At 39.9% G+C, this 26,528-nt stretch overlaps 1 protein-coding gene across 7 annotated transcripts in view; it reads right to left on the bottom strand.

The window, feature by feature from the left end:
• The window catches only part of TDRD3 (tudor domain containing 3), a 443,000-nt gene that overhangs the window by 204,218 nt on the left and 212,254 nt on the right, over window positions 1–26,528 (bottom strand). For all 7 annotated transcript variants that reach the window (XR_012159206.2, XM_073346158.2, XM_073346164.2 and 4 more), the window contains 5 exons: window positions 24,045–24,116; window positions 21,710–21,859; window positions 20,777–20,917; window positions 12,127–12,283; window positions 11,605–11,730 (listed from right to left, as the gene is read on the bottom strand). Coding sequence is in view for 6 of the 7 variants with exons in the window: in XM_073346158.2 (XP_073202259.1) it covers window positions 11,605–11,730; window positions 12,127–12,283; window positions 20,777–20,917; window positions 21,710–21,859; window positions 24,045–24,116 (646 nt within the window). In the remaining variant the exon portion in view is untranslated. The remainder of the gene's footprint in view (window positions 1–11,604; window positions 11,731–12,126; window positions 12,284–20,776; window positions 20,918–21,709; window positions 21,860–24,044; window positions 24,117–26,528) is intronic.

Raw genomic sequence — 26,528 nt, 5'->3', positions numbered from 1 at the left:
GGTCTGACTCCAGCCAAGGATGGTAGAGAAGGAACTGAGGAGTTCGGCTGCCCGTGCACACTATTAAGACAAGACTGGTATGTGAGGCAGCCTCTGCGCATGCGAGGCCAATACGGGTACTGCTGTAAAAATCTCCGCACAACGGTGCAGGGGCACACCGACACCTACTGTGGAGCACCCACAGGTACATCTTTCAAAGAAGAACTTGACAGTCTGGATCTGTTAGAATTAGGGTTCAGTTCAATACAGAAAATTCAAACTGGCTCTTCTTTTCTATGCATATTTACTGTGACACGCAAGGGGCCCTTATAAAAATGCCTTATACCTTTACATTGAGAGAATCAAAATCTAACAAACTGTAAGTCTTACAACCACATTTAATTACAGGAGACAAACATATATTAGCCAAGTAATACCTATTGGACTAGATCTACTTCATAGCCAGGACCTAGCCGGAGGGTACTACATGAGTTTATTGTGCAATGTTTGACATCATCAGTTGTATACGGAAAAAATACAGAATGATAAGTGAAGCCTACCTGCCTTGTCATTCAGTGTTGAAAAATTTAGAGATAGGGTTAAATTTGCATGAAGGTTATAGTGTCTCAATAAACTTGGGCTATGTAAATTGGTCACTAAATAGGTGCAAGTATTCTATGCATCCCTTAACAGAAAAAGTTAACACTAATGGATGCTGGTCAAAGGTTTTCTTTTTATGCAGAGGTGGCAGACAGGGATGTCCCTTGTTTCCACTACTTTTTGCCCTCTCCAGTGAACCACTAACTAAAGCTCTCAGGAAAGCAACAGATTTCCATAGGGTAGCAAATACACAAAACTAAATTTGACACTTTATAGAGATGACATGCTGTTTTGTCACACAAACAGACACATCAGCCCTGTTATTATTATAACTGGAAGTTTGGGAAAATGGTTTGGAAAAATTTCCATTTCTAAATTAATTACATGCCAGAAGGCTTTTGTCTTCTGCCAAGTAGTTTTAAGGAAGCCAACTGGCATTTCCCTTTTAAACGGTCAGTCAATTATTTTACTTCTTTAGGCCTCCTTACATCTGTGACCTTAAGAAGATAACATGGAAAAAACCTTACTCCCTTTTTTAAAGGAATCAGCAGGAACTTGCTGAGTAGGAAATACCAGCCAGTGCTGTTTAATAAAATCAATTTTATTAAGGGAATGGTGTTTTGCAATATATAAAGATGTTATTTCTAAGTTTCTGAATATAAGTTAAGCAATTGGAAAGTTGTTTCTGTATTTCATTTGACACGAAAAAGTAAAGGGAAGTTGCTATTTTGTAATTGGAGACTAAGATTTACAAAAGATTAATTGACCTCGCAGAACCTTGAAGTAACATGCAACTAGAGGAACTAGAGGAAAAATATATATCTTTTTATTCGACGTTTTAGTTAAGTCTAACAGATGAAAGTAAGTATAGTAAAATAAATAATTAGAGACACATTAACAAAACACCAAAAAAATCAAATTTCCTTGCCGATCCTACCAATGTCAAACTACACTGTTAAAGAATTGAATATATCTAGTTTAATTTTCACCAATAATGTTGAATTACCTTTACCATCAATTTCACTTTTGTTTGTAGGCAGTTTCACTTTTTGGTTCTCATGTATTAGCACCATGCTGCAGTGCTTTTGATGCAAATACTGCACTGGAGTATTTAAGTCCAAATAAGAAAAGAATATTTTTTGATTCATAGAAATGATGCAATGAGGAAGTTTGGTTGTTATGGGGGGAAGGGTGGTATTCTTTGTACCTCCCCCCACTCCAAATCATAAATTTTGTCAGATAATACAAAAACCTACATTTAGGTGTTAATTGGATTGAATTGACGCAGGGAGACAATTTTTTTAAATTACATTTTTTTGTTCCGCCCTGACAAACGAAATGCACAATTTCATTTATAAAATTTTACCTTATTTTGAAAATGTATTAGGAACAACAACGTATTAGGAACAGACACATTTTACCTTTGTCTAGAATAGGAAATGAGGATGTTGAGGATGTGAAACATTAACTAACCCTAACCTTTTCTCAAGTGTAAAAATGAAGGTCAGTACCTTCTACCTGAAATCTGACTTCAGCCAAGTACATTGAAAGTGAAAGGTATGTAGACTTGTGTCTATGCTGTGGAAAAGGATGTGATTAGACTGGGGTTAGCAAACTCATATTAGTTAACCCTGGCCTAACCTCAAATTATTTTCCTAACCTAGACAAAACCTTTGAGAAACACTATAATGACAAAGTTACTTTACATAGAAGTTAGATGCAGAGTAGCAAATAATGTAAGATATATAAAATGCAGCTAGTAGCTCTTCTATAATGTGGGTCTATTAAAAATTCTAAGAACATAGATACACATTTTATTTAATTATAGAAATAGAATGTTAGCATATTTAATCATATTTAAATTATCATAGCAAAATGGAAAATTTTGTTCTTACCAGGTGATTTTATGGTGAGCTGACAGTTCCACAGTAAGATTAATATTAAATATTTTGATTTCCATCTGGGATTTCTTTAAGAATTACTGTATAGTTTAGCTACCTACCTTCATCCCCTCTTTTGATTGCAAAAATCCTTAAATCACACTAAATTACTAGTCCAAAAATGTCTCCAGAAGTAATCATCTTGATGAGTCTTATGAATTTGGTATCTTTCCCTTGCACAGTATTGAAACTGCCTTTTTGTATGTCCATCTCTTCTGGCTCTGCCCTCTCTCGCATCATCTTCTTTTCAATGCTACACTCGATACTGCACTTAATACTAAAAACCATAACAGCCTGTTCGATCACCTCACAGTTCACTGAAGCTTTGGGCACCTTGTGATATTTGTTTTATTCCGACTTAGTTATCACAGTTTAGGGTAACTGTGCCACTATTTCCCCCTCATGGTCCAGCAAGGGTAATCACTTTAGGCTTATGGTTCCACAGTTATCACCTCCCTCTGGTGGAGACCCATGTCTCTTTCCTTTCTGACGGGGCTTTCCAGGCTGTACATCTCCTTTCCTACACTGAGTTCCTCAGCATGCCAGACTGCCAAAATGGTCAATCTGCATGTTGCTTTCTCTCCAGTGGATATAAACAGTCTAATTTTCCACACTTGTAAGTTACCACACGGTCCTTTCTATGCAAGTACATTTGTTCCTGAGGTAAAAGCACTATAGAGAAAACATTAATAACAACAGAACCTACATACTTGCTAATAAACTTACCAGAGATCACCCCAACTCCAACAATGGCTCTGGCAGATGTCAATCCCACCCTTCAACTTGGACAGAAGAGGCTGTCTTTTGCAGGATCAGAAGGAAGGCCTGGAGTCAGTTTAAACTCAGACTATTAATCCAGAAGTCCTTTCTTTGTCTGTTGGCCTCTGGAGAATCCAGTCTGAACCATTACATGCAAATGTCTTCAGGTGGTGGTACCTCTCTGAGGTGTTACAACCGGAGTGAATTTGCCTAATCATCCCCCACTGTTCTTAATTCCTGGAGGAGCTGTGATTACCCTCACCTATGGAATTTCCAGACAATCCCTGGCACACAATGATACATAAACTTAACACAGTTAAGATCTCCCACACACACATTACAGGAAATTGCCATATCAGTCACATTAGTCATCAAATATTTTTATGACTGTTAATGGACACTAATTTCTGCTTAGGAAGATAGGGTAGGAAAGCCCTCTTGTACCAATTTTTCTGTCCACAGGCATATCAAGTCACTATGAAAGGAAAAGGAAAGTGAAGATCTGCCCAGAAAAAAAATGTACTCCTAGATAATAATTTAGTGGACTGACAATCCCTTTTAAAAAAAAAAAGATTGCTGGTAAGAGAATTAAGGACACACTATAATTTACCATTATCACTATGTTTTTTTATTGGTGGTCTGTATTTTCATATCAATAATTATCCCTTTTAGACCCAATTACAAGTACTCCTGTTTCAGTTCATAATTACAGGTAATGCTTTCTGTTACATCTCACTGCTATCATAATCCATTCCCCAGTCCATAGAATCCAATGCTTATAGCCCTTGAGCTCCTGCCAAAATATGGGATACATAATGCTTCTAAATTCCCATTTACTAAAGGAAAGATGTAGTTACAAGATACTTAAGATAAAAGACGAAGACAAAGGACTCAGCCCAATGTGATTCAATATATTTATCAATTACTTGAAGAAAATATAAAATACATCGTTAAAATTTGCAGATGACTCAAAAATTGGTAGAGTATTAAATACTGATGTTGATATATCAGTAATACAGACCAACCTGAATCACTGTTATGATGGGCTTATTTGATCAACATGCACTTTTATCGCAGCCAAATGCGAAGTCATATATATTCAGGAGCAAAGAATGCAGGCCACATTTATAAGATAGGAAACTGCATCCAGGAAAGCAATGATTCTGAAAAGGACTTAGGAGCCGTGCTAGATAACCAATTGAATATGAGCTCCCCCTGCAATGCTGTAGTTAAGAGGGTTAACACAATTCTTGGATGTATAAAAAGTAGAATATCAAGTAGAAGTAAGGAGGTGGTATTGCCTTTGTGTATAGTAGAGGTCAGACCATAAATTGGAATACCATAAATTGGCACCCACACTTCAAAAAGGAGGATGACAAATTGGAAAAGATTCCAAAAAGACCAAAAAGAATAATCTGAGGTCTGGAAAACATATCTTATGGTGGGAGAGTAAAGAAGCTCAATCTATTTAGCTTGTCTAAGAGAATGCTAAAAGGAGACTTGATCATAGTTGACAGGTACCTAACAAGGGAAATTGATTTGTGACAAGAGATAGCTCTTCATTCTTGCAGAAAAAGACGTAACAAGATCCAGTGCTTGGAAGCTTAAGCTAGACAAATTTAGACTAGAAATACAGGTCCAAATTTTACTGTAATTAACTACTGGAACAATTTCTCTTGGGACATGGAGGATTTTCCATTACTTCAAGTCTTTAGCTCAACACTGGTTATGTTTCTAAATGTTACACTACGGCTCAAATTTAAATATGAGATTGATACAGAAGTACTGGGTGAGGTTCTTTGGTCCGTATTATGTAGGAAGTCAGACTGGATCACCACAATTGTTTTAGGTAAGAGACCTCAATACTGATACAGAAATTATATTAATAATTTTTTATAACATAATTGCCACCATACTTGCCTGGGTCTTGATTGAAGAATAGGGCACATTTATCATTACTTTTAAACATATGGTGCTTTGGAAAAGGTACCTCAGATATATTTGTTTTTGTTTAGTTAGTTATGTGAACTAGGGGCTGTCAATTAATCACAGTTAACTCAAACGATTACCACAAAACAAATTAACTAGATAAAAAATAGTTGTGATTAATCGCAGTTTTAATCACACTTAAAACTTAATCAAATACCAATTTAAATTTATTGTAAATATTTATGGATTTTTTCTATATTTTCAAATATACTGATTTCAATTACAATACAGAATACAAAGTGTATAGTGCTTACTTTATATTATTTTTTATTACAAAACTACCACACCCAATTCCAGAAGTTTCTGGAATTGGGTGTGGCAGTTTTGGGTATGCTCAATAGGTTCCTGGTAGCTGGACTCAGACTCCACTAAGGGCAAGTAATCGGGGCAACTGCTTTGCAAAAGGCCATGTCATCTGTGTGTGCTGGGAGTAGCTGGGTCACAGGAGCAGAGAGAAGGCTGTTTTCCCCTAACTCTGAAAAATTTTGCAGCAGGTTAGTGATACTGTTAACACTCCTGAGTGACGTAGTTATATTGATATAGGTCTACAGTGTAGATCACACCTAAGTATTTCTCAGAAAGTCACAATTTATTAAAGAGTGAGACAACACGTCATTAATTCTCTCCATAGGCAATACAGCAATGTCCAGACTTTGTGTAAAATCAAAGCCTGAGAGAAAAGACAATTACCTGTTCTGTAACTGGTGTTTTTCGAGATGTGTTCCTCATGTCCATTCCATATTAGGTGTATGTGCTCGCCACATGCACCAGTGCTGGAAGTTTTTCCCTCAGTGGTATCTAGAGGGGACTGGCTCTGATGCCCTCTGGACTGGGATGCACATGCTACGGTATAAGGGGCACCACCGGCTACCCCACCCTCAGTTCCTTCTTGCTGGTAACTCTGACAGTGCAGAAGGAGGGCGGGTCATGGAATGGACATGAGCAACACATCTCAAAGAACACCAGTTACGGAACAGGTAACCGTCTTTTCTTCTTCGAGTGCTTGCTCATGTCCATTCCATTATAGGTGACTCCCAAGTAGTACCAATGGAGGTGGGTAAGAGTTCATGGATGTGTAGATTGCAACACAGCTCTGCCAAACCTAGCGTCATCTCTGGCCTGCTGTGATGGCGTAATGCACCGTGAATGAGTGAACCGAAGACCATGTTGCAGCTCTGCAAATGTTGTGGATGGGAATGTGCGCCAGGAAGGCCGCTGAGGACACCTTGGCTCTGGTCGAACGGGCCCCCATGCTCAGCAGTGATGGGACCTGTGCCAGCTTGAAACAGGTCCAGATGCCAGAGGTGATCCAGTTGGAAATCCTCTACGAGGACACCGGAGGCCCTTCATCTTGTCTGTTGTCATGATGAAAAGCTGGGTTGACCTGCACAAGCGCTTGGTATGCTCCAGGTAAAATACCAGGGCACATCTGATGTCCAGGACGTGCAGCTGCCTTTCCTCACTAATGGTGTGAGGCTTGTAACAAAACACTGGGAGGAAGATGTCCTGGTTGACATGGAAAGAAGACATAATTTTTGGCAGAAAGGCCGGATCGGGTCGCAGTTGAACTTTGTCCTTCTAGAACACCATGTGTGGCAGCTCTGATGTCAAGGCTTTAATCTCCGACACTCATCTCACCGATGTTATTGCCACAAGGAAAGCGACCTTCCATGACAGGTGGGAAAGGGAGCAGGAAACCATAAGCTGAAAGGGCAGGTCCATGAGCCTAAAAAGAACCAAGTTAAGGTCTCACAGGAGGACAGGGGCCCGAACCAGTGGGAAGAGCCTCTTGAGGCCTCTCAGGAATCTGATCGACATGTTGTGCGAGAACACCATCTGACCTTGGATCGGTAGGTGGAAAGCGGAGATGGCTGCAAGGTGCAGCCTGATGGAAGAGAAGGCCAGCCCCTGGCTCTTAAGATGAAGCACGTAATCTAAAATAGATTGTAAAGGGAGTTCGATGGAGAGATGCTACATTCAGATGCCCAGTGGGAAAACCTCATCCACTTTGCCAGGTAGGTTGCTCTAGTAGAAGGCTTCCTGCTTTCCAGGAGGACTTGCTGGACTTGTTAGAGCAGGCCTGCTCCTCCGGGTTCAACCACACAGCATCCAAGCTGTGAGGTGGAGGGAGGTGAGGCTGGAGTGTAGGAGGTGCCCATGATTTTGCGAAATCAGATCTGGTTGGTCGGAAAGGGGCCATGGAGGGTCACCGCCATGTCCATGAGCGTGCCGAACCAATGTTGGTGCAGCCAGATCAGGGGGATCATGATGACTTTGTCCTTTTCTCCACCTTTGACAGGACTCTGCTGATGAGTGGGATCGGCAGCAACGCATACATCAGACCCCCGGACCATGACAGGAGGAAGGCGTCAGAGAGAGAGTGTCCTTGCTCAGACCATACAGGGAACAGAACCGATGACATTTCCTGTTCTGTCTGGTGGTGAACAGGTCCACCTGGGGAGTTCAACACCTCTGGAAAAGCGATCAGGCTACCTCTGGATGAAGTGACCACTTGCGGTGAGAAAAAAAAGGACCTACTGAGGCAATCTGCCAGCGTGTTCCTGAACCCAGGGAGGTGACAAGCCTCCAGGTGGATTGTGTGCTTGATGTAGAAATCCCACAAATGGAAAGCCTCTTGACAGAGAGTCGACGAGCGTGCTCTCCCTTGACTGTTGATGTAGAACATCAAGGCTGTATTATCCGTCAGCACTCTCACCACCTTGCATCCGAACAAATCCAGCCTCTTTGAGTCCTTATTTTTAGGTATAGCTCCTGGTTGGCCTTGCCTTTCCCGCTCATTAACAGCTGCTACTACCAGGGAGTTTGGGGACGGGTGGGTATAGAGGTACTCATGACCCTTAGTTGGAACAAAGTATTTTCTTTCTGCCCTCTTGGAGAGGGGGAGCATAGATGAGGGGGTCTGCCACAGGGCATTTGTGATCTTTGACAACCTCTCATGCAGGGGCAGTGCCACCCTGGCCGGTGCTGTAGAGCAGAGAACATTGAATAGGGAGTCCAATGGTTCCTCTAGCTCCTCTGCATGGAGCCCCAAGTTAGAGGCAACTCTTTTCAACAGCTCCTGATGGGACTTAGCATCATCCTGAGGACCCGCAATCGCTACACAAGGTTTCAAGAAAAACACCTCTTTCTTCTGTGGTAAGTTGGAAGCCCAAAAGCATCCATTAAGCACAGTTTCAACACGAGAAACATAGGAGAAACTGTATGAATAAATCACTCTTAGTGAGAACGTTGCATGGAAAGTGAAGTGGGCGCCCTGACCCAAAAGACATACCACACTGCATATCACATTGAGTGTTACACCAAGAATGTATGTAATGTGTTGTGTCAGTAAAAGCAACAGAAAAAAATACTGATTTTATTCCTACAAGCTGCAATACTTAGCTGGAGTACAGAAATTGAATCACAGTGGCTCTAATGGATATGAAAGTAATGGTGATGGCCAGTGCAGAGGCTAAATACGGAGAAATATATGCTTTGAATGGGATTGAAGAGGAGCAAATGCTTAGCACAAGGCTCTTATTGAAGATGAACTGTGGGATATGACCATAGTTCTTAGCAATCCCATCCACAGAAATTAATCACAGTGCATATTCTTAAAGGCTACAAAAGATGTGATACCATCAAAAGCGGAAGAAAGCACTGATGTCAACACTAATATGAAGAGACTGTTTGCAGCTGCTACAGGGATCCATAGCAGATGCCAAACCTGAAAGAATATTACTGCCTAACCTGTACTACTACTTTAAGTGATGTATCAGTGGTTGAAGTGACTTTAGCACCAGCATGACAACAAGCAAATGGAGCAGAAGGCTGCCATTTATCACAAAGCCTCATGTACAAGTGCTTGAGTAAAAGGCAGGTTTTCAAAACATACACAACAACTGTGCGGCATACAGATAACCTACCATAACAAGCAGCTGTTGGTTTACCAATTGATTCCAAAACTTGTGGCAAATTTCTCATGTATCTTGCACAGCATTGGCTCCTCCACTGATTACAACAAAGTACTCCATTTGGAAAATGCAATTGCAAACAAGATTCTTTGCCACATGGAACTGAATGAAGAATTGTATGTTCTTCCAGACCTCATCAAGGGCAGGTTTAGATTTTGTGCTCCTGATAAGATATTCCTGGAAGATCCAGCAGGTGGCAACGGTACTATTGTGGTCTGCTATCAAGAGTGTATTAACGGGGCAAGTCCCAGCCTCAAGTGTTGTCTAGACAGTAAAGAACCGCTCCTTTAAGGAGCTTCCTGACTTCATGACTCACTCATTTTCCTACCAATGTACAAAAATTCCAAAGCCAAGAAGTCCAGTTTTCAATGAAGCAGCTGTTGAATCGACTACAGGAGAACCTTTTACATTCACTAATCTTGACATCATTTGGTTATTGAGAAAGAGTGGAATGCATTCCAGAGGTGAAAAATCACTGAATACAACTTCAACTGAAGAGATGAAAGAGGTAGCCTCAAATGATCTGTACACCCAAGACACACCATACCATAGCATTTCAGGAGACAGATACATTCCAACATGGCCTGCCTTTAATTTGGCACTACAGACAGCGCTAGAGTGAATGACCCATATATGCTTCCTGCCAGTCAGACTTGCCTATCCCCACTGATAGTTCAGTTAACATTCCTTACCCAGCTGGAACTGTCTAGGGGACTTCCTGATTGTTTTTGTTCTCTGAAGGTAAAAGGCTAACGCTCATTGGACATTGAGGGAGATTCTTCTGCAGATGAATGCTGTTTCGGGAAGAAAATCAGTCCGTGAATGGATTGGTTAATATGAAACTGGGAGATTACCTTTGGTAAAAATTTCAGGTGTTGATGTAAGACGACCTTATCCGAGTGGAATACTGTAAATGATGGGTCCGCCATCATAGCTCCAAGTTTCCCAACCCTTCTCACCGAAGTGATAGCAACAAGGAGGGTGACCTTCATGGAGAGAAGAGACATGGAGCAAGATGCCATTGGCTCAAAGGATGTTAATACTGAGAGTACCAGGCTCAGACACCATTGAGGCGCTATCACTTAGAGAAGTGGGAAGATTCTTAGGAGGCCTTTCCAAAAACTAGCAGTTAGCAGGTTTGTAAAACCAAAGTAACACTCCATAGAAGGATGGAGTGTGCTGATCGCTGCTAGGTGGACTCTCAAAGGGCTGAGGGCAAGATCCAACATTTTTAATGATAGAACATAGTCCAGGATTAGCAGAATCTCTTCTGCTTTTGGTAAAATCTATGTTGTGGCCAAGACGAAAAGCATCTCCAACTGGCCTGATAACATTATCTAATGGAATTTTTCCAACTATTAAAGAGAATGTCTTATACAGCAGAGGAACATGCCCGTTTGATAGTTGATGACAATCTAAATACCACACTCTGAGATGGAGCAGACATGGATCGACTGGGATGCTTGATCTTGCCCTTGTACTGGGTCAGAAGATTGGGACGGTCGAGATGGTAATCAGTGGGCAGGATGATATGTGCAGGAGATTGGGGAAGTGGTGTTACTAAATAGGTGTAGAGAGGCACTTACATCAGTGGGAGCCAAATTTAAGTGAAGACACTTCCACAGCTAGGTGGACACAAGCATCTTATATTCATCTAAATGTGGCTGAAGAGGAAGGAACTGAAACCCTATGAACCCAGAAGAAAAGGAAACTAGCCCTCTCATGAGAAAATAGTACTGTTTTCTTTGTGATAGTCAGGTCCCCTTTCTTGTAAGCATCTTTATTTCCTTTTACCTTCTGTCCCCCGCACTCTTAAGTGGTTTGGATATGCAGACCCACCTTGAGATAACCCAAGGCCTCGTTACTTCCAATCTGCTTCATGTCCACTCACCCATACTTCAGCAAAACCACACACTATTACCTCCACATCAGCCTTTTATCTAAGCAGTGTATTAAAAGAACTCACAGAAAATGATAATTTAACATTTTCATGGCTGTAGTGAGACGGAGTGGCCTCCCCCTGAGCCAGAGGGGGAGGGACGACCATGAACACACTACAATGGCAAACAGATAATGTAATATTTTCCATTAGATCCATGATGACGATGAAGTAATTAAGTCTTTTCCTATTAATAAACTTGTAACATCTCTTTATAACCAAGTGATAGTGAGAAAAGATGAATATACATTTTAATTGAACACCATACATACATGAAACATGAACAACCTGGATTTTCAGATGTTCTGACCTGACACAAATCTCAGTAACATCTATATAGAAGAAGGTGCTTAGCAACTTAGAAAAATTAGACCAGCGCTGTCTGATCTTGCTTCCACAGATCATTTTAATTTCAACAACATACCTTCTACTGTCAGAGTACCCATTTTGGACTCTAAGAAGTCAAACAGTGTGCTGGGTGCAGAAGGTCTGGCATTTCCTAGTTCCTCTTCATCTTCAGGTCTTAGTCGGCCTCTGCCCTTTCCTTTCCCTGTGGATATTACAAACAAATGACTTAGATTCAGACAAATCTACAGAAACTCTACATTTCTTTTTATTATAATTGTTTTTATAAAACAGCTGAAGCCATTAAACAGAAAAATATAATCAGATCCACAAATTACATGGATTATTTTCAATTAAGAACACTTAAGTGTGCGATTTTTAACTAGGAAACAATTATAGATATAATATACAGAGGTACTTTTCCAATATTCACTGTCAGGTCTTGAATTCATTACGACTCAGAGGAAAACATACATGCAATTATGCCCCTGCATATCTCCAAATACACTAACAAAGGCCACTATTATCTTTTTGTGCTTGTGGCACAAGATCCCCTATTATATAGACACTTTCGTCTAAAACACAGCTTTACAAGTTATACCTCTAGGTGGCGGTCCCTGGATAGGTTTCTGTTTACTGCTGTTCAGAAGAAAATTTAATGCTGCTTCTAGGCTGTTGCTATTATCCATAAGCGCCTGCCTTGCGGCTTCTTTACTGAAACCCATTTCTGTTATGTGCTTTAGAGCCTTTTCATCAACCTGTAATAAAAGATATACACAAAAGTAATCACAGGCTACAACACAGATTCCATAAAATACTAGGTTTGCTTGTAAATTGCATATTAATATTTAATTAAAACATTAATTTATTTTTCATGTATGATGATAAATACTTAGACAGGGCTATTTATAAAAATACTAACAAATAAGCTTTCATGGCTTCATGTAACTGACTAGAGTACACTGAGGAGACAGGAACAGATGGTAATTTTAGGAGATGGATTTTATGTGCTTTGGGAGGTTTCCTTTGATTTTTGGGTTTCGTTTTTTGGAGGGATTTTTGTTTTGTTTTTCTTTTTTGCTTTGATTTAATTTCAAATAGAAAACCAAAGAAATAATATTACATGATGTCAAACTCTGATTCCCATAGTTTAACTCTCACTCTATCAAACAAAGGAGTATCCTGACAGACAGCAGTATCTCTCCCCTTAGCAGGAAGAAAGAAGGCAAAAATATATCAAGCATAGTAATGGGCCAGCCTTTTGTGCTTGGTACAAACATTTCCAAAGCTATGACTGACAATGGCTGTGCAAAATCAGATTATACATTCTTCAAAATAGGGAGGTTAGATATATAATGAATAAAGGTCCTGCAGAATAAAACGGAAAGAAATACAAGTAATTTTCCTTCTTCAGAAATACATGACTTCTCATTCCCAATGATATGAAACATTCTGACAGAGAGCAAATATAGCTATCAGTGTACACATAGTAAAGGCGAAGGCCTTACATAATATTGCTGTTTGAAGTACCAAGCTGAAAAGTGAATCCTCCAATCCTCCATTTTGTTACATCTAATAAATGTGTAGTATGAGGAAAAGGTTCTAGCCTCACACACCTCCCTGTAAAAATGTCACACTTCTCTGCCTAAAAAAGGGGAAAGGGACAACCCTGTATTGGAACAAACATACCAGATAAACTGGACCATATCACTCAGTAGGTTCACAGTGCAGTGGATGTTTTAGAAATATTTTGGTATATGTGTCAAACATGAAAATTCAGTAATTCCTTAATGCAAAACTAAATAAAACCCAATTAAAAGAACACAATTAGTTTTGCTGAGAGATTAGTACAAGTTGTGCAACAACAAATGTAACCATGTGATCTTTTCATTATTACCCATTTTCTCCTATAGTCTGTTACTTTCACTAGTCTTGCTTCCAATTAGATGCATCCCAGTTACGGCATATGGGTTCTACTACAACACAAGTAGTAAACAACAGTATTTAAACATCAGCCATCTAGTTTGCAGATACAAATATCCAAATTCATTTCCAAAACCAAACTGGAGCATGCAAGAATAACTTCTAAAAAAGAATAAAGTATAGTTGACTGGGGATAAACAAACTCCTACACTTCTGGCTAAACTGATTCCACTTCCTTCATAATTCCTTCCGCATCCCCAAATAAACAAGTCCACCCAACAATATTCTTAGACTGAATGTCCACAAACCGAAGCACAGGACGATCACTAAATAAAAACACTTATAATTACTCATGTCCTCTGCAATGTCGTAGGAAGGATGGTCTATGTTAGTAACACTAAAGTGACATACGTACAATGCCCAGCTCAGCAACAGATTTCCCATGTGAGGCTGAACAAGTTAATCTAACTTGGGACTCAGTCTCTCATCTGTAAAATAGGCATAGTGCCTCCCTATCTTACAGGGGTGTGATGAGGATAAAATCCATTAACAACTAAAAGGCACACAGATAGTACAGTGACATGGGCCATGTAGGTGAGCATATCAGTAAAAAAAAGGCAGATTAGAATGCAGCTCTGCTGGAAAAAAAACAACAGTGCTGGTTTAGAATCCACTCCTTTAGTGCCAGCTGGAGGCTGCCCAGTATATCTGTTCTACTGTTCTGTCTCCCTTGCAGACAGACAAGGTGGATGAAGTAATATCTTTTACATAGTTGTCATAGAGAAGAAAGGATATTCTACCATGTACCAGTAGTGCAGCACCTCCTTTCGGAGTTGGAAATACTCAGTGTTCGTGTCTGCTGATGTATATGACAGCTACTGTTTTCACTAGGGAGCTAAGCAGCAGCCACAGGCTGCACTGTTGAGAGCTAATCTTGGACAAGACCATAATCTGAGACATGAGGGAAAGGCAATTTCCCAGAGACCCTCTTTGTCACATAGTCCTTATAACATTCAAGGTATCTCTTTCTTCTCTTATATATATATTGTACTAAAAGCTTCTCTCTCTTCCTCATTCTTATATATAAAGACCGGAATGAAAAATAAAAAAGTAAGATTAGAACAGGAGGGTCTGTGTTTTAAAGCTGAAGGAGGCAGAATGATTGACCTGAAAGTAAGTCATCTGGTACCGGTATAACAGCTATGACAGAAACTAGTTCATTGCTTCATAGTACACGAGGCAAAGATGTTGTGGTATCAGATTCCTTTATAGGATGTGGGAGAAGGTAACATAATGAAAGAAACCATCTTTGTTAAAGATTTCATTTCAAATAAACAACCATGCCTAATATTAGGGCTACAAAGGATAAAAGGAGCTGATTCTTCACTGTCTTGGGACCTTGAATAAACATTTACATTATCACACCACCACCAAATCAGAACACTGTTATATGCAGTGTTGTTGTAGCTGTGTTGGTCCCAGGATATTAGAGACAAAAGGCAGATGACATAATACCTTTTATTGGACCAACGTCTGTTGATGAGAGACAAGCTTTCGAGGTTACACAGATCTCTTCTTCAGGTCTGGTCCACACTACAGTTGATCTAAGTTACATAGACGTACCGCAGTCACAGCAATTAAATCACTTTTACATGTCCACACTACGTTCCTTGTGTCAGTGGTGCATGTCCTCACTAGCGGCGTTTGCATAGATGCAGAGAGCAGTGCACCCTGGGTAAGCAGCCCACTGTGCAACTCGCCACCATCTAGCGCAGGGTGTTTTGTAAAGGGTTTGCAATGCCTCCTGGGGGCAAACGAGACATGCAGGGGTGACTGGGAACATGATTTCCAGGTCCCATGATGGTGTGTTCTCCATCCCATAATTTTATCTACATCCGGTAATGTTTCGCACCTATTTTCGAAAGCCCCACAAATCTGCGCATCCACCATCTCTGTGAGAAGCCTGGTTCCTGCGTAGCTCTGCACTGTTGTGATGAGCATTGCAAACACACCGTGCCTGATCCTGCAGTATTTCCAGAGTCAGGAGAGGAGCCACATGGAAAATTGCGCCATGGAAAGAAACAATTCCAGGCTGTTGTTGGAAGTTGCAAAGCAGCTGCAGAAAGTGGAGTGTTGGTTCTGGGCCTGAGAAACAAGTACTGACTGGTGGGATCATACTGTTATGCAGGTATGGGATGACAAGCAGTGGCTGCAGAACTTTCGGATGCACAAGGCCACTTTCCTGGAACTGTGTGCAGAGCTCACCCCAGCCCTCCGCTGAAGTAACACCAAAATGAGAGTTGCACTGACGCTGAGGAAGCAAATGGCAATCACGGCATCGAAGCTTGAAGCAATGCCAGATTGCTACTGATCAGTCGGGAATCAATCTGGAGTTCGGAAAGTGTTCAGGGCCATTAATCACATCCTGCTACGAAGGATTGTGACTCTGGGGTATGTGCAGGACATACTGGATGGTTTGCTGCACTGGGGTTCTCAAACTGCACTGGGGTGATAAATGGCATGCATATCACTATTCTGGCATCAGACCACCTTGCTACAGAGTACATCAACAGAAATACTTTTCTATAGTATTGCAAGCACTGGAGGATCACCGAGGACATTTTACTGACATCAGTGCAGGATAGTCAGGGAAAGTGCATGACGCATGCATCTTTAAGAACAAAGGCCAGTACAGAAAGCTGCAAGCAGGGACTATTTTTCCAGACCAGAGGGTTACTATTGGGGATGTTGAAATGCCTATAGTGAATGTGGGAAACCCAGCCTACCCCCTTACTCCTGTGGCTCATGAAGCTGTTCACTGGCCACCTCGACAGCAGCAAGGAACGCTTCAACCATAGACTCAGCAGGTGCACAATGACAGCTGAAAGTGCCTTTGGCTGCTTGAAAGGCCGCTGTCACTGTCTACTCACAATATTAGACCTCAGTGAAAAAAATCCCCATGGTTATAACTGCCAGCTGTGCATTTCAGAATCTCTCTAAAGCAAGGGGGGAGAAGTTTCCAAGAGGGTGAAGGTGGAATGGCTGTCTGCTGATTTTGAGCTATATGATTTTGAGACACCAGAGCTATAAAAAGAGCTATTTGGATCAGGGAGTAAAGACCATTTTAATAAGGAGCCACAGTAATGTGTGTTACTGTTGTGTAGTGTGCCTGTTTTTTTTTTTTTTTTGCACCCCAGTATGAATCTTGTAAGGAGTGCTGTGCAAGTGGTAATATAACACTGCAAATGCCCCTATCACTATTAACTGTGAATGATGTCAGCCCCGGCCACCATATGTTGTGAACTAATGAATATGAATTAAGTTTCCATAAATAGAGTTTTATTCCAAACACATGCAAACAGACATTTATAACTGAATGAAACTTTATGAATACAGGGAAAAGAACTTTTGAAGGGGAAAGAACATTTCCATTTTGCAAACACATACACCAACTGTCTCTCTCAAAGGTTGGTGTATATGCGGCTGTGATGGTCCGTACTCTCCGTGGGGGTGGAGTGGTAGGGATAGTGCAACGGCCGCAGATGTCACGGGGAATGTGGGCGGAGGAAGTGTAGGGAAGTCCCAGAGTGCAGTTCTCTATGGGCTGCAGAGGGAGGCAATCATGGATTTTTTTGAGCCTGAAGGTCAACAAGCCTCTCCGGCATGTCTGACTGATGCTTCAGAAGTGCTATCATCTCCTGTGTCACATCATTCTCCTTTTTCCATGCTTTTCTCCTGTCCGCACTATCCCTGTCCATTCTGCCCACGAGCTTGATCCTCCAAGCCCTGTGCTCAGTACCCGCAGCACTAAAGGCTTGCAGGATCTCTTCGAACACATCATCCTGCGCCCTCTTCCTTATCTGGCTGAGTTACTCCACTGCTGTGGTTGGAAAGACCCTCAAGGCCACATTTCCAGCTGCAAAAAAATACAATGCACAGAGGTACTACTGTGAGTGTATTCACAAGATAAATGGAAACTTGGTATACTGAACTCACTCCCCTTGATCCACACAAGTTATAAGCATGACATTCTCACTTCTGCTTGGAATTCATAGAGTCCCAGACACGGCAAATATGGTGCGGAGAGGGAGGGGGCGAACTGGCACAGTAAGAGGGAGGGGAGCTCACAGACATGAGTATATGCAGCTAGGGTAATTAAACTGAATACTGGCACCATTTTCCACAGGCAGTGGTGACTTCAGCTGATATCTCATTCCTGAGAGTAACGGAGGCTGAAAGGGAGCTGCTCCTGCACGTGTCCAGCTGCAGACCGGGTCCATAGGCTGCTAGCCTGTGTGCTGCAATGATGCCTGCTGAGTGGTGTGGAAAAGTGTGGAAGAAATAAGGCAGCCATTCCCGGTAGTCTTCAATAGAGGATTGCAGAGTACCTCCAGGAAAGTTCCCTCGAGATCTCTATGGAGGATTCACAGGACATCTTGGTACACATAACAAACTGTTCTGCAGGGTCCCCTCTGCCTAACTGTACAGGGGAATGAGAAGCAGATAGCAACTCTACCTCTACTGGTTATTTCACTACGTCTTGTAGCATGGTAACAATGAGTAAATGAACAGATCATAAAGAAGTCCTGGCTCACTGAGTCATTGGATCCCGGGTTGCCTGTCCCCCATTCTCCTCCTCCTCTTCCTTGTCCAACACCTCGTCCTCAGGGTTCACTCCAGTAGCCTGTGACTGTGACTCCTCCCAAGTACACATGGGGCCCTTGTAGATGGTGATGGGTCACTGCCAAGGATGGCATGAAACTCTTTGTCAAAGTGGCATGTCTATAGTTCCACATCAGAGCAACTTGACTTCTGGTACACCTGCCACAGGGTCCTTGACTTTCACATGGCACTGCTGCATGTCCCTGTTGTAGATCTTCGCTCCCATGCCCCAAGTGATTTGCTCACAGATATTGACATTTCTGTGGTTGGATCAGAGCTATGTCTGCACAGCCTCTTTTCCCTATAGACCCAGGAGATCCATCACCTCTGGTGTACTCCAGGCAGGAACATGTCTGCAGTGTAGGGCCAGCACGGTCAGCCATGCAGTTGCTATGTGAGCTCTCCATGCTGAGCAAACAGGAAACGGAATTTCAAAAAATTCATGGGGCTTTAAAAGGAGAAGGGCATGTACCTGTATATCTGGCAGCGGAGCTTAAAATGGTGACCAGACCGGTCATGGAGTAGGGGGGCATTGTGGGACACTTCCTGGAGATCACTGAAGTTGATGTAATTGCGTGTCTAGACTGACACTGCATCACCCTATGTCAACCTAAGCACTACACCCCTCATGCAGTTGGAGTTGGTCATGTGAGGAAGGCAGAATATTATAACTTAACTTATGAAAAATTCCATTTTTTCAACTCCATATAAACAGCACCCTGTACTGTATCTGTGACATGTATCTCACATTAGGATATAAATGTAAGAAACACTTACCACATTAATGATCTCTGACTTTTTTTTTTTTTTTTTTTTAAGTCTTTAATTACATTTAGCATTTTTAAATCCAGTGCTGGAGGCAGCCATCTTGCTGAAAACAGATGGCATTTATGACACACACGGTCTAAAAATCCTATTAAACAGTTACTTTAAACCAGTCTCTAACCTGCTTTATCAATGGTTTTAACAGTTGGAAGAAAAACTAGACATACACAATATTTTTATATTATTAAGCAATTATTAAAGCAGGTCAAACTAGTTTACTGTCTCTTCTATGGTGCTACCCCATTGTCACAAATGACACCGCTTTCCAGCAAGATGTCTGCCTCCAGCACTAAAACACAAAATGTCAATTGCAATTACATACTTAAAAATATCTTTCATGGTTTGTTCATAGCGAAAAACATTTCTAACCTTATGAACTTATAGACCATCGGACTGAGCAAAATAGATGCAGGGTTTTTTTAAGGACTGTTTGTATATACTATCAATTTTGCTCAGTGGAGTGTTCTGAAAGTTCACATAACTAATAACACTTCTGTCATAAATATAAAGGGAAGGGTAAACACCTTTAAAATCCCTCCTGGCCAGAGGAAAAATCCTTTCACCTGTAAAGGGTTAAGAAGCTAGGATAACCTCACTGGAACCTGACCAAAATGACCAATGAGGAGACAAGATACTTTCAAAGCTGGAGGGGGGGAGAAACAAAGGTTCTCTCTGTCTGTGTGATGTTTTTGCCGGGAACAGAAAAAGAATGGAGTCTTAGAACTTAGTAAGTAATCTAGCTAGATATGTGTTAGATTCTGTTTTGTTTAAATGGCTGATAAAATAAACCTTGCTGAATGGAATGTATATTCCTGTTTTTGGGTCTTTTTGTAACTTAAGATTTTGCCTAAAGGGATTCTCTATGTTTTGAATCTGATTACCTCGTAAGGTATTTACCATCCTGATTTTACAGAGGTGATTCTTTTACTTTTTCCTCAATTAAAATTCTTCTTTTAAGAACCTGATTGCTTTTTCATTGTTCTTGAGATCCAATGGTTTGGGTTTGTGTTCCCCTATGCAAATTGGTGAGGATTTTTATCAAGCCTTCCCCAGGAAAGGGGGTGTAGGGTTAGGGGAGGGCAAAAGGTAAAATAGTTTGTACCTTGGGGAAGTTTTAACCTAAGCTGGTAAAAATAAGCTTAGGGGGTTTTCATGCAGGTTCCCACATCTGTACCCCAGAGTTCAGAGTGGGGAAGGAACCTTGACAACTTCTCACCAAGTAACTGTGATATAGATTTGAAAATATTGTTTTGAATTAAAATGGATAGTTCTGAGCCTCCTGCCAGCGGCCCCCATCTTACAAAACGAGAGACATTATTTGTGACCCAGACAGCATGGGGTTCCAGGATGAGAATTAACAGGAGTTTCCCTCTTTTATTACCAGCTAAAATAGCAGAAGCAGTACTTCACTGCATGGTTTAAACACGAAACAGTAAGCATATTCTTTTGATGATAAACTAATACTAATCCAGAAGGAAAATAGTCTTAAAATGTGATATAAAATTGCCATTGATTATAACAGTTAAGTTACTTCAACTTGCAAACTGCTGCATTTATTTTAAAATTCAAGAGAGAAAAATATTACTGTAATGAGCCTATCACACAAACGTTACAATTTTTTGTTTTGTGAGAGTTTCTACTCAGTTGCAATATACAGCCTGATTAATTGTATCCTCCATGAGTTAGGTATTCCATGAAAATAAACCAATCTCAACAGAGAGTAAAATACAGAAATCTATACAACCTTTTAGAGAAACTGAAGGAAAATCCACTCTCTCATAGTTTTTAGTCTACATGTCAAATACTGATATTTAAGGTTCCATTTAGATCCTCAGCCTTACCAGTTCACGATAGACACCTTCATTTTTCCCCTCAGGTTTTGTTATCTTTTCTTTCTGGAACACTTCCCTGTTTCGATTCCCTCCAGCACTCACATTAAGATTGCTTCTAGTACTGCCACCGCCTCCTCCAAATGTCTTGGTCTTTAGATAAGAAGGGAAAAAACCTTCAGTAAACAACACAATTAGGAAAATAACCTTTAAGATGCTACAGAAAAATGCAGTAAATCTCAGGTACCTAAATGTTTATCGTTATCCTTTATATAGACAAATAAAATGTTAATTTCCATAAAATAACAGAGTAATTTACTAGCTAGAATTTCCCTTCTCCCCTATGTCCAAGCGAGGCTGTAAAAACAGTGATATAATTTTAAGTTTTATGAGTTACTGTGAGGCAAATCATAAAAATAAAATTAAATGGAAAAGTGTAAGGAAGGATATAAAATAACCCAAGGATTAAACATGTTAAGTTCCATACAATTCAACATTACCGAACATAATGAATCAAAGTTTTTTGGGAGTTGGAAATAGTGGTTGAATTTAATACCATTACCTTAATCTCAGCATCAAAATAGCTTCAATACAGGCCACCGAGTAAGCAAGTTTTGCTTACTCAAATTGTACTGTCTGCATAAAGCAAAACTGAATTATAAAATTCATCATATTTTAGCAGACTTGGTTAGGTCAAAATTAGATCCAAAGAAAATATTCTGTGGTCAGTCTACATCATATTACCTCTTTAGAAAAATAAAAAATCTAAGGCAATGAGTCTTTGAAAATATGATGTGTGTTCTCCCTTTTCTAAATATTTGGAAGACAAAGGAACTTACGAAAACAGACACCATAATGTGACTCACATTAAGGAAATAAATACTTGAAAAAACTAAAATAATGAAGTACAATAAGTAAAATACTGTAGCAAATGTATATTCTAACCTCCTTGCTCTTTGCTACTTCTGCAATAGCAGCTGTTCTCTGTTTTTCAAATTCATCATTGTCTCCAACAGGCTTAGCAGTGCTCATCATTTGCAGAGTCTTTCTCTGATCAAGTTCCCTGCTGTCCACTTGCACAGAAGACACACATTTCTGTAACACAAAAGCAGTATTACAGAAATTTACTCTCTCCTTTCTATTTTCAGTTACAGAACAAAATATTCATATTTCATTAGAGTATTAACTTTTGAAAAGAGTTAATCACAAAAAATATACAGTTAGGACAACTAAACATCTTGGTTTACAACATATGTCTGGTCCATGGGAGAAAGTGGCTTTCAAACTTTCACCTCTAGTAAAGGAGGAGGGGATCAAAATTTTGGCACACAGTCTAACCCTCCAAGGATGGAAGATCCAGTTGCCAGGGAAATGTGGCAAGAAAAATTATAAGGGGAAGTTTTCAAAAGCCAAAGTTAAAATTTTTGAACTTGGCTCACAGGCGCTAGCTATAAATTCATTAGGTAAACCTCTAAATAAAAATGATCATCAGAGGTATTAAAGCAAATCCCATTGTCTTCTGTGTGAGTTGGGGATGCACAACACCTCTAAAATCTATTAAGTGTTTAACTTTAGGCACCCCTAAAGTTGTATATTTTGGCTCACATACACACCAGATATCTGATAGTGGAGCAGCATTTTGTATTTGCCAACCACTTAGAGTTATCGGGTCTCAAAGATAACTAGTGTTGAACAATTCCCTGGATGATGGGTTGATCAAGTTCAGTACTTTGGCAGGTATCCAAGGATCCACCAGTATCATCACATGATTGATTGCAGGAGTTACTAGGGATCTTAATAAATAACCTGAAGTCCAAGCCTGCTCCTGTGAAATATCTGGAATTCACAGAGACACAACTAGATACTATTTATTTTATTTTTAGGGGTCCAAGATATTGTGGTCTGAACAGAAATAATTAAGCAGTCAGCCAGAGACATGGCTACAGGGCAAACTGTGCCTCAGACCTCTTTTTAGTCCCCCTCAAATGCATCTCTTAGGTGACAGACCGGGCCTTCTGCACCTAATTCTGGGTGGAACCTCACGTTTGACCACTTACAGACTAGATCTCTAGGCTGCAGTCCCACTGGCTCATAACTACGTTAACAATCCAATTTTGGCTCCTGTAAGAGTTTCCATTTGGGAGCCAGTGAAAGCGTATATTAACAGTGACACAAAGCAGTGTCTTCAAAACAAAGCATTATATGTTCATTCCTCAAAGGCATAAAGCATTTTCCTAAATGAGTTAATAGAATGAAAGATCTGATGTGCTCTTCCTTCTAAAAATTTAGCCTATCAGTAGCTCTGGGAGGTGCAGATTACTCACATCAGTGAACCTGTCCCACTCACAGCATACTCCCCCTATCTCTGCCAATCTGGGTGTCAGCTTCCATGTGCTCACAACCCATTCTCACACTCCTCTTTCCCAAGGACAGCATTTTTTCTTATATTTAGGATTCCCTTTGATCTTAGGCTCAGCCTAAGAGTAGACCATCCAAGCCTGGATGAGTCATTTGGGGTATTCCCCAATAAAAAGCTTTTCCTTGGTTTCCTCCAGGACTCTCATGTGTGTCATTGTTTCATTTTCCATTGGTTTCTCCCTTAACGGTCTCTTTTAATTTAACTCTTGGCAGTTAGGCAGGCTAATATCAGAGATAACTGCAGGGCATATGATAGTCATAAAAATAATACACAATTTCCTCATTGTCCACAGCCAGTATTATCTTGGACAATGTATTGAATGTTAGCCTTGATATCTGCCATGGTGTCTATGGCAAAATGTTTCAGTTACTTATAAAGGATCAGAGCCTGACACCCCTGACTTCAATCTACCAAGGTCAAATATACTGAAAAGTAATCTCTCTTTCCCACACACACTTTCAATAGCCATTAGATTGCATTTTAAGTTATTTTCAGGGTGTTTTGGGATTTTATTTTTTTTTAATTGTAAAGGGACAATTTTGATCATGACTTGAAATCTATGAGGTGTTGGAATCAGCAATATTCCGAATTATCTAAAGAATCAATTTGCCACAGTGGTAAGCATTTAACTAACATTTTGAAAACACGTAAAAAAGTGCGTTATCTTGAAAAATCAAAAAGAATGTATTAAAATAAAGATTTCACATTTCCTATTAGTTAGGAAAATAGTCACTCTATCCATTCTAACAATAGAACTTCTAGTCATTATGATTTTAAAATTATTTTACAAAATATTAATCCTGATTACATCTATACCAAGGTCAAAAGTGTAAAAAAAAAAAAAAAAAAAGACTACTATACCTGCCCAAATGGCACAAAAGGGGGTGGTCCACCTTCTGTTCCAATGTTACTTCTATTGTGTTTTGATAAACTCTGTAAAATTTAAAAAAACAGCTTTTGATTAACAAGTTGCAAATGAAAACATGGCAAGGTTATCTGACAAACGTCTCAGTATTTTAGGAAGTCAATGGAAGTAGCAAGATAAAAAATTCCTGAACATTATAAAAATGTTTCCTTTATGCCTTTTATCAACCTCAAACAGGAAAGGCCCTTTACTATCAATATCACTTATTTAAGGTAAATTTTTTCAAAAGCAAAGTCCTTCACAACATAAGAATTAGCTAGTCGTTCAGTAGCAACCTATGCACTGTATCCTAAAACAGAGAGATGAAGCTAGAATATGAAAAGAGTGGCAGCTGATATACCTCACTGCTAACCCTCTGATGTAGATTTCTGAAACCACAATCATACCAGATGTGTAACTTACCACCTCTTCACCCCCAAGTTCAACACCAACCCACACCTAATTTCAGGAAAAGGAAAGATTCGAGTGAGAAATACAAATTGACACTAACGCAGCTTCCAAGCTGTGCATACATTATCTGATCTTCAGCATACCATATAAAAAGAAAAAGCTGTCTAACTTAATAGGGAACACTTGCTGGAAAGGGTATTTATTTTACTGCACCACAAAGCAGTACAGGGTGTTTAGTAACTGAAAAATTAAATTTTTGATAACTATTTTCTGTACATGAGCTATAAAAATAAATTAATATAAACTGAGCAGTCTGTAGATTTTTTTAGGGTAAACACCAAATGTTAATGAAATAATATGAAATGATGTAATCTGAAGTGAACAGTCAATTATTTCACTTTCATTCATTCAAAAAAATTATTTAGAAATCAGTACTATAATCACTACTATACTACTTTGATCTAATTTAGGTTGCTGAGTTTTGTGTGGGGTTCTAGGTGGTTTTGGTGTCCTGTCATATGCAGGAGGTCAGAGTACATGATCTGGTGGTCCCCTCCGGCATCAATCTCTATGACTCTATATTTCTAACACTTACATTAAGAATTTACTACTATAATTATTCATTTAGTTCTGACAAAAATGTACAATGTACAAAAGGGGCTTGTCTGTCCAGAGCTCATTGAAGGATCAGGGCCTATTCTGTTCTGCATCTCTCCGGTTGACGCTATTCCATTTTGTATAAATATTTAAATATTCACTCGGCCAAAGATAGAGAGTGAGAACAACTCTATAGCCTGATGATTAAGACACTCAGCTAGGCGGAAGAAGGTGTGGATTCAAATCCCTTCTCTGAATCAGACAGAGAGAAGATTAGTTTTGGGTCAACCAAAACTGCATTTTTCAGAGAACTGACTACTTGTTTGAAAAATTTCACCTAGCTCTAATAGCTATGCCAGCAGAAAGTCATAGTGTAGACCTAGCCTCATCATATAAACTTAGAGAAGTCATAACTTCTCTGTATTTCAGTTTGCCCATCATTAAAATGCAAATACTATCTGCCTTGTTGAGTTTGTGAATTAATATGTATAAAGTGCTTTGAGATCCTTGAGTGGAAGACATTACTGTGCGCAAAGTAATAAGGCTAGTCTACACTGAAAACTTACATCAGCACAGCTATATCTCTCAAGGGTTTGAAAAATCCACGGTTTTGAGAGAGACAGCTATGTTGACCTAACCCTTGTTGTAGACAGCATTAAGTTGATGGAAGAATTCTTCCACTGACCTAGCTACCCCCGCCTTTCAGGGAAGTGGATTACCTACAGCGATCGGGAAATCCTACAGTCACTGTAGTGAGTGTCTACGCTGAAGCGCTGTAGCATTTTAAGTGTCGACACAGCCTTATACAGCCCCACCTTCTCCCTACTTCCAAATAAATTACAGCAGAGGCTTGACTATACTCAGCTACAAACTTAGCAGAAACAAGAAAGCTCTAGAAGAGGGGCAAATGTATATTTCAGGAAAAGAACTGTTTTCATAAAACGAGAGATTTAAAAGACTACTTAGTTTAAAAAGGACACACATGAGAAGAAATAATAGACATATACCAATAAACAGTAGCTATATAGATGTTTACACTATGCTCTCATCAACATAATATCGAACATAAATGGACATTCCTATATGCCCTTTCCAAGAACACAAAAATAACAAGGCTTTGAAAGCCATAAGACTAGTATAATTTAAAACAGTAAAAAGAAAATTACACAGTATCTTGCATAAAAAATTATTTATATGGGGCCTTTCATGAGCGTTTAAAAATTACTATCTATATAAAATATTTAATTTCATCCTCAAAGCAATTCAGCCACTTCTGGGGTGAATTGCGACAGTGGTTTTAATAGTGCTAACAATACTACAAAATATCAAGGAATAGGAATTAGCCACTTCCCCCTTCTTCTTATGGGCCTGCTTCAGGAAAGCATTCCTGTTCATGAAAGCACTAAAGAACATGCTAAATGTTAAGCACTTAT

The sequence above is a fragment of the Lepidochelys kempii genome, chromosome 1, assembly GCF_965140285.1.
Source record: "Lepidochelys kempii isolate rLepKem1 chromosome 1, rLepKem1.hap1, whole genome shotgun sequence".
Classification (NCBI taxonomy): domain Eukaryota; kingdom Metazoa; phylum Chordata; order Testudines; family Cheloniidae; genus Lepidochelys; species Lepidochelys kempii.
This window is presented reverse-complemented; position numbering and strand designations above follow the sequence as displayed.